This window comes from Chinchilla lanigera, unplaced genomic scaffold (genome assembly GCF_000276665.1).
Source record: "Chinchilla lanigera isolate Chin_1 unplaced genomic scaffold, ChiLan1.0 scaffold00047, whole genome shotgun sequence".
In the NCBI taxonomy this organism is placed as follows: domain Eukaryota; kingdom Metazoa; phylum Chordata; class Mammalia; order Rodentia; family Chinchillidae; genus Chinchilla; species Chinchilla lanigera.
The window spans coordinates 5619638-5634071 of record NW_004955448.1 but is presented as its reverse complement, the minus strand read 5'-3'; the positions used below and the strand labels follow the sequence as shown (position 1 = coordinate 5634071).

The window sequence follows — 14434 nt, the reverse complement described above, 5'->3', positions numbered from 1 at the left end:
GTACAAGTCTTCATGTGACTGTTTTCACTTTCTTGAATACTAAAAGTTGATTGCTTCATCATATGCGAGTGTGTGCAGAAGAAATCCCCGAACTTCATGGAAGAGCTGTACCATCTTTGCATTCTTGACAGCATTATATTGAGGGGTCCAAGTGTTTCATGTCCTTGCCAGTACTTGGATTTCTAGTTAGAGTTTGGTGGTTTGGTTTTGGAATTCTTTTCACTTTGGTTTTAATTTTTACTTCAGTGATTAATGATCAGCATCTTCTCATGCACTTATTTTGTATGGTGTTTTAATATTGTACCTCATATGTTAGGGGTTTAAAAGGCTTATTAATTTTGTATAAGAGGAAGTTATTTACATTCCTTGGCACTGATACAGCTAGATGTGGTATTTTGAGGTGCCTAATATAATGCAAGGTGGTAAGCCATTGAAATCAAGGGCTGGGGATTTAGCTCAGCGGCACAGCACCTGCCTGGCAAGCGCAAGGTCATGAGTTCGATTCCCAGTACCAGAAAAAAAAAAACAAGTGCAGAGAAAATGGCGCCAGTTTTAGTCACAAAGGCAAGATGACAAGGATAAGGCATGAGAAGGAACTTGTTAGCATTGAGAAAGACATGAGGAAAGGGAAACACCTGGTGGGGAGGCGAGCAGGGCCAGTCTTTACTACGGATGATGGACTCCAAACCAGTCCTGTTCAGAGAACTTTGCACCCTTTTTCTAGTTCTTAAATTTTATTCGTGCCATGGTGTGGATTTTCAAGAAAATTTTTCCAAGATGATGGTATATTTCTAAGTCCTTGCAGAGTATTTCATTTATTTCTACACATCCGTCATTTCAGTATTTTCGATGCTTGATCTTTGCCGTATCTCCCACTCACCCCATTTTCTTTCATCAACCGTCTATCTTGTTCAGCGGGATAGTTTTGGTATTTTTGGTTATGAGAAACCTTTTTTTAATTTTAAAGCAAAGATGGAGTAGATGTAATATTTTTATAGTTCCTGAACTAAATGCAAGTGGTGTCTAACATACTAGATCTGTTTTTATATTCAAATCAGTTTATCAGACTTAAAAATATCTGTTCTCACATCAATAAATACATAGTAATAAAAGTGAAAAAGTGCCAAAGATAATTTGAGCCCTAGTTGACTGAGTTTTTTCATGTATTTTGACTTTTTCTAAATATGCTTTTGCGTCAGTTAATGCAACCATTTGTTCCCCTGTACCGTGTTAAATACAGTAGATCACAATGAGTGGCTTGCAAATATCAGGCAAGCTTTGCCATTCTTTTTGCGGGTACCAGGAATCAACTCCGGATGTCACGTTTGCTGGGCAGGCGCTGCGCCGCTGAGCCAAATTCCTGGCCCCTGGCTTTGCATTCTTAGGAATTCAGGTATAATCCCCGTGACTGAAGTCTGTAATTCTTTATAAATATTGCTAGATGCGATTGGCAATATTTTGATGAAGATTTTGCCACTATTTTCATGAGAGATACTAGTCTATGGATTTCTCTTTGTACAGTAATACTGGCCTCAATGTGAACTGGAAAGTTACTTACTTAAATGTTTAGAATTCTCCAACAAAGGCATTGTCATTGTTTTACTAGTTTATGATTTTGAATGAATTTGTCCATTTTATCTAGTTTGTTGAATTTATGTAAGTAGAGTTGTTTATAATATCTTTCTTAGGCATTTAATTTTTGTGGAAGCTACAGTGATACCATTTTTTCATTTTTGACATTACGTTTCTGTGTCAGTTTTGCTAGCGAGTGTATCAGTCATACTCATTTTTTAGAAAGTCATCTATTGCATTTTTTTCTTTTTGAGTTTGTTTGCAATTTCTATACTTGCCCCTTTTATTTCTGTGGGTATATTTTGTCTATTTTTTTTTTCTTTTATTTCTGCTTTCTTAAATTTAGGTGTAAATTTAGTTCCTTCTTTGCTGACGTATTTTGTGTTACAAAATTCTCTAAGAACTACTGTAGCTACATCCTACATATTTTCATGTGAATTAGCCAACGTTTTTATTTTCATATTTGTATACTTTATTTTTGATCTCTAGATTGTTTAGAGATGTGCTGTTCATTTCCAAGTGTCTGGAGACTTTAATTTCTAGTTCCATTGTTGTCAAAGAAGCCTTTGCATTTCAATTCTTTTAAAGGTGTGGGTTTGTTTTATGTCCTAGAATATGATCTATTTTGGTAAATGTTTCATACCTACGTAAAAAAGTGAATAATCTGTTGTTGGGTGGTGTGTACCATGAATATCAATTAGATTCCATTTTTTGGTGTTCTGTATATATTTTTCTTTTTTAATTCTTTTTTTTCTTACTACATCAGTTTTGAAGCTTTTGTTATTTGGCACATACACATTTAAGGTTGTTTTGGCTTCTTGGTGTACCTTTTATTGGTAAGTACCTCTCGTCCTTGGTAATTTTCTCTGCCCTGGGGTCTACTTTGTCTGATAATAAAGCCACTCTAGGTGCTTTTTAATTAATTTTTTTATATATCTTTTTTATTCATTTATTCTTAAATGTATTTCAAATAGCATTTAGTTAGGTCATTTAAGAAAACCTGTCAATGTCGCACTGAATTATTTAGGCACTTAAACCACATGTGTTCATTAAGTCTGCCACTTCATTTTCTTTTTATCCCTTCATTTTCATTTGTTTTCTTTTTCCTGGGCTTTGCGTAAGTATTTAATACTCTATTTTCAACTCGTCTATTGGTTTTTAGTATTTTTTTTGAAAAAATTTTAGTTGCTCTATGGATTATAATATACATTTATAACTTACAGCCCACTAGTGTTGGCAGTTTGTCATTTTAAGTGAAATAAACATTATACTCATTTAGGTACATTTATCTGCTTTAAAATGTAGGTTTATTAAATACTGCCTTTACATAATTATTCATGTCAGACAATACAGTTTTGCTTTGAGCCATGTACCATGATTAACTCAAGGATAGCTGGAAGAAAAAAGATTTTGAATCAAGATATATATAGGTAGAAATTCTCTAGGATGAACGTGTATGTATATCAAAACTGTACCAATAAAATTAATTAAAAAGAAAGTCAAGGATAAGCTACTAACCAAACGTTTGTTCTTATTCCTGATTTTCCAAATTTCTTTATCATTTCCTTTGTTTGATAACCTTTCTTCAGTTTTTTCCTCTTTACACTTCCATGTTTTAGAACAGTTTTAGGTTTATAGAAAAGCTGAGTAGTAAGTACAGAGCTCCCATCTGCCCGTTCACACTCCCCTCCATTGACCTTACTGCCAACCTCTTCCATTGTGGAATATTTGCTATAACTGGTGAGCCGATGCTGATACTTTATTGTTAACTAAGGCCTACTTACATTGCGGTTCTCTTTGTTGTATATTTTCTCTATAATCCCTGTACCTGCCATTGCCGTACCGTATCATACACAGTTCTTTCACTGCTCAAAAAAAAATCTTCCGCCCTCCTATTCCTCCCTGCCCCAGAACCATTGGCAACCACTGTCTACAGTTTGCCTTTTCTAGAGTGTCATATTCCTGGCATTGTGTGAGTAGCCATTTGCAACTGACTTCTTTTAATTAGCAATATGTGTCTAAGGTTTTTTCATGTCTTGAGAGTTCCTTTCTTTTATTGCTGATTAATACATACCATTGTACAGCTATAACACAGTTTACTTACTGACGGGCATCTTGGTTGCTTCCAAGGTTTGGCAGTTATTAGTAAAGCTGCTACAAGTATGTATGTGCAGTCTTGTGTGTGGACCTGTTTTCAACTCCTTTGGATAAATGCCAGGGAGCGTGACTGTTGGATCATATGGTAGGCGTGTCTACTTCTGTAAGGAATTGCCAGAAAGGCTTCCTAGGTTGCTTTTTTTTTCATCCCAACCAGCAGTGAGTAAGAGTTCCTATGAACTCCGTACTCTCATCAATAATTTGGATTGTTAAAGTCTTATATTTTAGCTATTTTAAGGTAGATAAAGGTACTGCAGTTTTAATTTTCAATTCCCCAACATATATTAGGCATCTTTCTATGTGCTTATTTTCCATCTCTACATATTTGGTGAGTTATCCAGTTCTTTGACCATTTTTTAAATTGAGCTCATTTCTAACTGTCAAGAGTACTTTGTATACTTTGGGTGAAAATCCTGCATCAGCTACATGTTTTGCGAAGATGTATCCCCTCTCTGTGACATCTTTTCATTCTATCAACAGTGTCTTTCACAGAACCCAGGCTTTTAGTGTTTTTTCTTTCCTGAATTATGCATTTGATGTTTTATCTACATTGTGGAAATAGATTTTTGCTTCTGTCATCTTCTGGAGATTTTATAATTCTCTATTTTACATTTAAGTCCAAGTTCCCAAATAAGTGAGTATTTAATTTTGTTGACTTCTAGTTGTATTGAAGTCAGAAAACTTTACTTTGAATAATCTTAGTCCTTTAAAAATTCTTCAAATGTTATGGCCCAGGAAATAGTCAGATGTAAATAGATGTAAATATCTTACATGCCTGAAAGAATAAAAATGCTGAATGGTTGCAGAAGGTCCTCTATATGCCTAGTACATTGAACTGTTACCATTAAAATCTTTACTTGTACTGATGCTTTTGTACTTTTCATATCAAATAGAGATGTATTTTACACAGTGATTTTGGATTTATTTCGGCCAACTTTGTTTCATTATTTTGAGAGCATTACTGGGAGAATATGTATGTAGATTATTATATTTAAATTAAACTTTCCTCATTATGCAGGCTGTTTATTCCTAGCATACCTTTTATTTTAAAGATCATTTCACCTAGTATTGATAAAGCTACATGCTCTGAATGCGGTAATATTCTGCCTTCTTTCCCCTGTAAGACTGAAGGAGTCACTCCACCAAGTGCTAGGATTGCCTCCAGACTGGCTTCATCCACCAGCTCTGCAGGACCATCCTCAGATGGAGGGATCCGCCTCACCCACGATCACTCTCCCTTCCTGTGGACACCCTACATCCCAGGACTGCGCAGAGGATGTTTATGCAGGCATACCCCACTGCCTGCGCTCCTCTCCACTCTCCTCTAGGACCCTAATTAAGCCCCTGCATTCTCATGATTCCTTGTGCATAGTTTCTTTTGCTTCTCTTCCATTTTCCCAATATCTCTTTTAACTGTGTCTAATGTAATGTTAAACCTAGTTCCATAATTTCTAAGTTTCTTTTGTTGTTTTTTTTTTAGTTGCTGGTTGTGCACTAAATTTAAAGTGTGGCTTTACCTCTAACATTGTTCCAGTTATGATTGGTTTTATACGTCAGTATCTGATGGTTTTATTGTCTGGAGTCCCTGTGCTTTTTCTGTATCACATTCCCACATCACACAGTGCTTGCTGACCAGTCATTCTTAATTCGCTGTTAGAAATAATTGAGGATTGAAATGACGGTAGTGTCTTCCAGAGGTTTTGTTTCCTTCCGCCAAGAGTTAACTACGCTAGAATCGCAGAAAGCAAAGCTTCAGGTCTTCCAGGCCCGCTCACTCCAGATTAAGCCCTTTGGAGACTCAGTCCAAACGAAAATTACTGTGGCAAGCACCGAGCTGCGACCTGCATTACTTAGCACTGCAATTCCACCTCTCTCGGCTGCTCCCGACAGCCCAAGGAAAACGGAGCAAGTGTGGCTAGGAGATGGGGAAGAAAGCGAAGCATCCACCTACTTCATGGGGCGGGCACTACCCATCTTTCCTCCTGCACCACCAGCTTGAGTAAAAGTCCAGCCAATACGCCTGTGTATCCAAAGAAGAGTGTAGCTGACTGGTGCTCACTCTTGCATGGCTGAGTCTTAGCTGCAAAGGAAGCTCGAAAACAAAGTACCCAGTCTTACGGTTTTATGGAGGGCGTCGTGGGCAGGATTCTAAGGTGGCCCCCACCTGTGTCCTTGGAGTCGCATCTTGGATTATTTTATGTTGCACGGTCCAAGAATTTTGCAGATATAAGGTCCCAAAGCAGTGAATTTTAGGTTAATCATTGACAAAATGAGCCCATGTGTCTAACATACGAGTTCTTTAAAAGCAATTTTCTCCCTCTAGGAGCATAAGGAGGGAGACAGAGATCTCAGATATGAGAGGTGTAGACAGGCCTTAAAGACTAGAGTCACGCAGTATGCAACAGGAACGGCCTCTAGAAGCTGTGGGCAGGCCCGAGCGAACAGGCAGCAGGAGGCGGGGGCCTTAGTTCCACAACCGCAAGGAGGTGAGCTCGGACAGGAATAAACGTGAAGACGACAGCAAGCTTTGACGAGAAACTAGACAACACACTGATTACATCCCGGGAGGCTCCAGTAAGGCAGCCCTTGCTATCCTGGACTGGACTGGAGAACTATGGAGTACTAAGTGAGCGTTGTTTTGAGACACACGTTTGTGGTAATTTGTTAGATGACCGTAGCAAACTAATGTAGAAGCATTCATTCTTTTTCTCTGACCAAGATTCATGAGGTGACAAAACTTTACAACCACAATGATCCAGATACTGGGTGGCAAAGTGAATATTAAAGTATGCCCCACGGGACAGTAAGGAACTGTTTAAGGTAAACTGTTTATCCTGAAGTTTTCAACTAACTATAGAAGAAACAGCATGAAGACAAAACAAGAAAGAAAACTGCCAGTCTTCTAGAGTAGCCAATGCCAGCATGTACCCAAAGAGAAAAGGTAAGTCCCCTGAGCCAGATGAGGTAGTGCATGCCTATATTCCCAGCACTCTGGGAGGCTGAGGCAGGAGGATCACAAATCCAAGATCAGACTGGATAACTTAACAAGAGCCTGCTGAAAAACACAAAGGGAGGAAGATGAACCCCATGGAAAGGCAGAGTTCAATCTCTTGTAGTGAAAAAAAAAAAAAAAATCTCCTGAAATGTTACAGTTATCTTTTCAGTACAACTCTGATTTGGCAAAGAAATCCAGAAAACCATAGGAGTAATTAATTCACACCAGTACAAACATAAATATATACAAAATCTTTATAAATTCACAAAATTTTTAAAGTGTACAAGCAACTCAGTTTATTGGAACAAAGATGGCATTTTTGTTTTCCATGAATGAAGTCACTATAATTCAGAGACAGTGTTCAAAGAAACAGAACTGGCTTTGAAAAACACCGTCATGTTAAAAAGATTTCTAGGTTGAAACGAAATGTTGTGAATAACATTAACTGCTGTGTAGCAGTACTTTACCTAGTGATTGTACGAGTCTACTTGCTCATTAAGGCTTTGATTTATGAAACGCACATACTTCCAAAACTTTTTATCACTTGCACTATAAATTCACAGGATTCATATGTTTTCTTTAACTTCAACTAATTATTAGCAAAAATAATACAAAATGATAGCCTTGCAAGGAACAAATTTAGCTTCTTTTGTAAATAAAACATTATATTAAATTATAATTTCGTAGCTGTTCCCCTGGAAAATTCGTGACGTTATTAAAGAGGAGACAGACTTCCTGTTTGACAAACACCACACACTGCTAGTGCTTCACCCACACACTTTCTCCGGCTCCAAAAAAGGGCTGGGGCTGTCTTCTGAAGCGAATGTATGCACAGGTAAAAGACAGCAGTCCAAGAATGAGAAGTCCGCTGCTGGGTACAGGGGTGCAGAGTGTGAGAGCTAGGCACTCTTACCTAAGCAGGGGGCTTCTGTCACCTTAGGGTGTGGACCACTGGTTAGCAGATCTTGGTTGGGACAACACTGCAGAGGTTGCCAGCTTGTAGGCCATTGTTGAGAATAGAGGGAATGTACAGTAAAAATCATTTATCCTCTCCCAGTCTTCCAAATCCTCACTACCTCTTCAAGAGACCTATTATTAAAACTGTTATCTCAACTTGCCCTTGGGGAAGAAATAAAGTTCTGCAGATACTGACAGTTAAGAGACTCCCTACCCAGAAAGCGAAGACTTTAAGTGTAACTAGAATAGATTCGCATTAAGGTCAAAAATATTTCAAGTAGGTATCATGTTGGCTTGTGGATAACGTCTAAGGTTTCTTTCTTGAGATTGTTAAAGTGTGTTCCACCTGATTTCCTATTTGCAAATAAGCAGAGAACGGTTAAGAATTCTGCAGTATTAAAGGCAAAGCAGCCTCATGTCAGTATTTTATCAGCTTATCAGCTCACTTGGCAATATTAAAAAAATCAGGACCCTGTCCTATGTTCAACAATTTCTACTTATGTGAGCCATCTAAATTCTATGTTAAAGTAGTTTATTAGGCTATGTTTATCTAAGACCGATACTGAATGAGACGGATTTAAAAAAAAAAAAAAAAAAACCCTTAAAGGAAGGCTCCTTACTTTCCATCTGATGAGGAAAATGGGAGCAAAAATTCAAGTGTCAATGTCCCTTTCCTGGGAAGTGATTTAGGAAAACCTGACAGCTCACTTCTAAGCTCTCATCGGTTCCTTTCGAAATTAACATAGCATTAGAATCAGATGTTAAAAGAGTAGGAAAAAATATTTACAAAACTAGGTGTTCCTTAAAGACAAAATTTTGCTGATACTTGGAAAACTAAAGAGATGCCTAAGGGGGAACAGTACTGTTCTTAGCAAAGTGAGCACTGCGACAACCAGGACGTAGCCATATATATAAATCATGCCAGTTATGCAGTGGAAGTAGGTGCTGAGACTGCTTGGCCCTGCAGCGGGCGGCGCTGAGGACCCAAACAGGATCACCACGGGGCCATCGCGTAAGAACTGAGCTTTGTGAATGAACTAGCTGTTCTTCGGAGAGCAGAACATCGTGGCAAGCTTGAAGGCGAGTGTTTCTCTTTCTTTCAGTTAAATAGTCTTAACAGTACAACCAGCCCACCATTCTGCCGTGCAAATCTCGCAGTAACGAAATGCCATCTCAGAGGTTACACGTTGGTCTCCAGTCCTAGCAAGCGTCCCATTCTCTCCACGTTCTTGTCGATTATAGCTTGACATGTTATCTCCTTAGCACATTCCATAGGAAACCAGCCCCGTTCTCCATCTCGAAGTCGTTCTCCCTCATACCAGCCTGCAAAGAAGAACAGAGTTTGCCTCAAAAAGAAGAGTTTCTGGAGGAGTGTTACTGCACCAGGCTCTGAGGAGGTGAGGACAGCTCAGAGGCAGCATCTCCGTGCAGGCTGCAGACCACGGATGACGCAAGGTGAGGAGAGAAGACCCGGATGTAACAAGGTTGAGGGTATGTGAACTGGTGTTGAACTGAGGAAGGGGATTCTCTGGGTAAGGGTAGCAGAAAAAAATCCCTTTTGCAAGTAAGAAAGAATCTTTAGGGTTGGGAACTAGATCCCTGGGGAAATGACAAGGAAAGAAAACCTTTCATGGTAGCTCTTGAATAATACCATGTAACTGTATTCCCATCCAAAAGTAAATGTGTAGATACATGGAAAAACGTATGAAAAATAGGTAAACTGAAGGAAGGTACAAAAAAAGAGAAGGCAGTCAGGGTAAAAGTTTTTGAATCTATCAAAGTCCTTCCATACACCTCCAAAAGTCATCTTTAGGACTCTGAAAAGGCTCTGCTTTGGGAAATGAAATTCTGGGAAAGAGGAAAAGAATTAAGAATGGAAAAGAAGGAAAGCCAGTCTTCAAGCTGAGAGGCCAGTACGTGCAAGTTCAAACATTAATGCGTCAGGATAGGGGGTATGAGCTTTAGTGACAAAGTAAGACCCCCGGGGCCTGTGGTTCTCCGAGTGCTGGCCGCAAGTCCCTCAGAAGGACAGCCCTACTCACCATCTCCGACACGCTGGTAGATGAGGACCACATCCGCCACCTGCAGGGACAGTTCGTCCGGTTGCTTGGCAGTGAATGACCTAATGATTTCCACCTGGGTCAGCGCTGCGGAGGAAAGGGGGCATGCTGAGCCTGCGGCGGCGGCGGAGGACGGAAACAGGCACGAAGCAGCTCTGCGCACTAACTCAGCTCTTCTGCAGTTTGGAGCTGGCACTGACAGAGTAAGGTAGGTTTCTGCCAGCGGGTAGGAGAGCTTTTCTAGATTCTCTGGTTTGGCTACAAGCTTTAGAATTATAGAAGCTCAGATTCAAAAGGTTTTTTATGATGCATGAATAGCCTGAACGAGAGCCTTGATCAGCAGTCATGAGTCATGTGATGCACGGGCGCGCAAGGCAGCCACTGGGGAAACTGAGGCAAGAGAGGGTAGATGATACGCCGAGGCTGTGCAACTCATGACGAAATCGGCAACATCCAGCTCTCACCGGGTGTGCCCCACCTCAGCAGGAGCAGTGTACGCCGTTTGGTACAGCTCAGTAATAACACGAGCATCCACTAACAGCTTTCTCGGCTTTCGATCCCTCCCTCCAGAATGCTGAAGCATAACATAAAACAGCTTCAGCGACTTGGTACTGACTCACATGACTTCTTTATTCTCAAGGTAAAAGTTCATTTCATGTCAATCACTTTGCTCTGACTGTAAAAGCTATGATTTGTGAGTGCTCCAAGATAACCAGTTTTCCTGCTCCAATCTTTGGGTTGACCTTGTAGCTAGAATCAGCAGAAGTACGCTGAAGTTAAGGAGACGACAGACAGACACCAACATGTACTGCAACAGTCCCTGGTTCTCTGGCAGAACAAATATACTTAAAGGTCAAAAGGAATAGTTAAGTGTGTTTCTTAGGTTGAAAATTTTCAGACTATGGATGGAAAGAAGGCTTAAATTTGCAACAATTTCCCATTGGTAACAGCCAAAAATTTAAGGGCCTTATAGTTCAAGCAGGGATTGCATCATATGTAATTTACCGTAATCCCACAATAACCCCACTGTCTATATAAAATAATGTACTTGACTTTCAGATGATTAAACAGGTTCAAGAAGGCTAAGCAACGATTTGCCATGTTTACATAACAAGGGAGAACTGTATCTTGGACTTGAATTGAGATCCCCTGACTTTCAAAGCAGGGATCAGTTCTGTGGAAGGAACCTTGGAGGGAATTTAGGAAGCAAGGACCGCGCTGGTGCACGCCGTGTCCAGCAGGGGGCAGAGCGCCTCCACGGCCCCAGTCAGGCTGCCCCTCCAGGCAACTTACAGGTTCGGTCCGGAGGCTGCTTCCCACTGCTGTGTCCGAGGGCTGTGATCCAGCGGGCTCGCTCGCTCCTAAACACAGAGGACAGAGTCGGCTGAAAGAGTCAAGGTGTTCTGACACCGAACAGAGGATGTTCTGGACACCCAGTGCAAACGCGTTCCCCGGAAACGCCGGAGAGATCCCAGACCAAGAAAAGGACCGGTGTTCAAAACAAACCTAAGAATTATTTAAAAACAACAGCCTGAGAATAAGCAGAAAATAGGGAGAGAACTATTTATCATGCCAAAAGAGTAAAAATAAATTTGGCTAGTTATTGATTGGATGAGATTTCTCATTTAACAGTTTTGACATTTCATAAAGTGCTCATGATTACATCACAAACGGTACAACACACTCATAATCCGACGTTTAACGCTTTCATATCTCCCGCTCTCTTTTTTTTCTGAGACTGAGTCTGGGTCGGGCTGGCCTTAAACTCACTCTGCAGCCCAGACTGGCCTCCTGGTGATCCCTCTGCCTCAGCCTCCCAACTGGTTGGATTACAGATGTGTGCCTCCATGCTTGGCTTGATGCGCTTAACTTTTCAAGAAAGTAAATTTCTTTTTAAAAAATCCCAGTAAACCACTATTTTTTATTTCCATAAACTCAGATCATTTCGGAAAAGACAATGAGTTCTATACAACTAATTTTAAAATTAGTATTCTTTGTATTTAAACTGTTCTCAAATTTTTTGTGTGTTTAGTGTTAGGGGTCGAATGTAGGGCTTTCTCATGCTAGGCAAGAGCTCTGCCACTGAGCTGCATTCCGAGCCCTTAAAAGTACTTCACCGTGGTGTAATAGCTACAGCTCCAACCCAGCAAAGAGGGAGAAAGCCAAGCCTTTGTAATAAAATAGTGAACTCCACTTACATGAAACAAAATAATTGATTAAAGGATCCAAAGTTCCAAATAAGCAAGCACTGCTCCACAATATAATAATCCTTAGTTTCACATTTTGAAGATCCAATGCAGCATTAGAATTGCAATTAATTTGCACACACATTCGCAAACTTAAATCACTTTAGAAACATTCATTAAACCCACACATGCCAGGCACAAGCATGAGACATCCATTTTTCCTGGACTCCTCCTGAAAGCCGAGCTGAAGTATAACAGGAAGACCAGCCAGAAGTCCCGAGGTGAGTGACTTAAATCAAAGTTGATTTTACTACCAGCCTTCCTTCCTCAGGGAAACCTTTATGCCCAGTACCTGAAACTTTTGCTTTTTCTTACAATAGCTGGCAGAAACTGGAGTCCTTTGTCGGGGAAACGGGCGCACCTTGAAACCACGTTAAGTGAAACAAATCAGAAACACAAGCTTAAACACTGCAGGGTTCTCCTTACACGAGAAACCCCAAGTATAAATAAAGAGCAAAATAAAAGAGACTAGGAAGCAGGAGACAGGCCTTTTGCAAAGGGGAAAGGGACAAGAGCCGGAGGGAGGGACTGGGGGGGAATGCGAAGACTGAGGGTGCGCTCTGTACGCGTGCCGACTCCCCACGACAGATGTAATCGCTCTGTGCTGCAAATGCACACCGATACAAATAAAACCTTTGAAAGAGGCACATGCAAAACGACGAAGTGCCTCGTGCCGTCACGGCACCATGGCTCGCTCGCTCTTAGAGAGCCGCCGCCCTCCTCAGCCAGCTCTGCCTCCTCATCATTGCCATTTAAAGACTTTTGTTGTTGCTGAGAGAAACTGCAAAATCAATCGCACCGTAAGCAGAGATAGCTCCGGCCCTGCTGAGGCGCGTACGCGTAACTGTGCGTGCCGCCACGTTCACCAGTGTCCCAGGGCGCTGCTGTTCAGAGCGCGCCACCACCCACGAGCTCGCCTGCTCTGTGCTTCATGGAACTCAGCAGCGCGTGCACTTTCACATTTGGCTCTTTTTGCTCAGTATATCCTCCGAGTACTGAAAACGCAAGCCTCACCTCCTCCAGGTGGCCACCGGGGTATGTATATACCTACACTGTCGTCCTCGGCCCGGTCAGGTTACCCTGTCCCTGAGCAGCCCCTCTGCACAGCTCTACCTCGTGGCTGGTCAGTGGTAAGCCTCGTGAACTCGGCCACCCGATCTGATTCACCGCATTACCTCCCGAGCACGGTCTGACGCTGAACAGGGGTCTCAGTGAACCTCTGCTCACAACGACTCAGCACTTATCACCCACTGAACCCTGACTGTGCATTCACTTGTCTGCTTCTCTGACCAGGTCATAAACCTTGGCTGGCAGGAATTAGGTCTTGTTCTAAAATAAATGTACGAAGCCCCTATGTGCTAGGTATGATGCCAAGTAATTTATAAGTATCATCTCATGTGATCTTTACAACAAACTTGGAGAGAAAATATTAACATTTTTACCTCCATTTTTAAAGCAGATTTGCAGAGGTAAACCCCTACGCCCAGGCAGTGTGCGATCAAGGAGGGTGTCCCTTAGTAGGTGCTTATAAAATAGGAAGGAAGGCAAGAAGGGTGGAGACTGGTATGCTAAAACAAACCCACCTAAAAAGGAAAGCAAGGCTGGGCCCTGTCGAGCTGGATGTCAAGTAGTGATGGCACAATTTTACCCAGACACTGATAACACTGTCTCGCTTGTAAACTCTCTCTCCCCAGTACCAGGCTAAGCGCTTTGCAGTGCTTTTGTAAGGCACGAGTAAAGTACAACTTCCTTTAAAACAATCTCCAAGCGAATACTTGAATCTCTGGTCCTTTTTGTCGGGATAAGATCTACGTTACACTCAGGCTCAACTGGAATTTACAAAGTACAAAGACAATTACAATGAAATAATCCTTCACCGACGAAGAGTTGCTCACCCAGAGGAACGGGCACCACCCATTTGTGTCTCTGCGTGCTACACGGGAGCAAGTGATGCTCATCCCGGATTAGCACTGCATCTTTGCCTTCCCAGAGCCCTCTGGAGCAATCTGCAGCCAGACCTTGCACACACAGCTCCCCAAGGCCTTTCTCTGGTTGCAGCGGCCAGTTGCACCCTGCCGCGGTTTCTCGCCATCCAGATGAAACCTTTCATTCCCGTGGCAGGCTGCCTGGATGCTAATGGCATCCCTTGGACACAGCGGCCCCTTGCAAGGACTCCAGAGGACAGAACAAGACACTCCTTGTTGCCCTTGCTGAAAGGAGGCGCTTCTGGAAACTGTTTCAATTGAGTCAGTCCCACCCCCTCTTAGAAGCTGTCAAACCTCACGACTTCCCCTGGGGCTTCGAAGAGCCCTGCCAAGTGGCTTCCCGCCACCGCGAAGCCGAAAGCACTGCGTCTCTAAAGCAGGGAGGAGACTCATTGCAAGAACTCTAAGAACAAGAAAAACCGGGGCCTGGCCGTCCCCATTATTAAATTTAGTTATCAATCC

At 41.7% G+C, this 14434-nt stretch overlaps 1 protein-coding gene across 2 annotated transcripts in view; it reads right to left on the bottom strand.

Moving 5' to 3' along the window:
* Positions 1-6964: 6964 nt before the first annotated feature.
* Arhgef26 (Rho guanine nucleotide exchange factor (GEF) 26) overlaps positions 6965-14434 on the bottom strand; it is a gene marked incomplete at its 5' end in the record, with an annotated part of 132537 nt that continues 125067 nt past the window's right edge. For both annotated transcript variants that reach the window (XM_005393056.2, XM_005393057.2), the window contains 3 exon segments: positions 6965-9004; positions 9724-9828; positions 11035-11102. In XM_005393056.2, coding sequence (XP_005393113.1) covers positions 8862-9004; positions 9724-9828; positions 11035-11102 — 316 coding nt within the window. In that variant the 3' untranslated portion in view covers positions 6965-8861.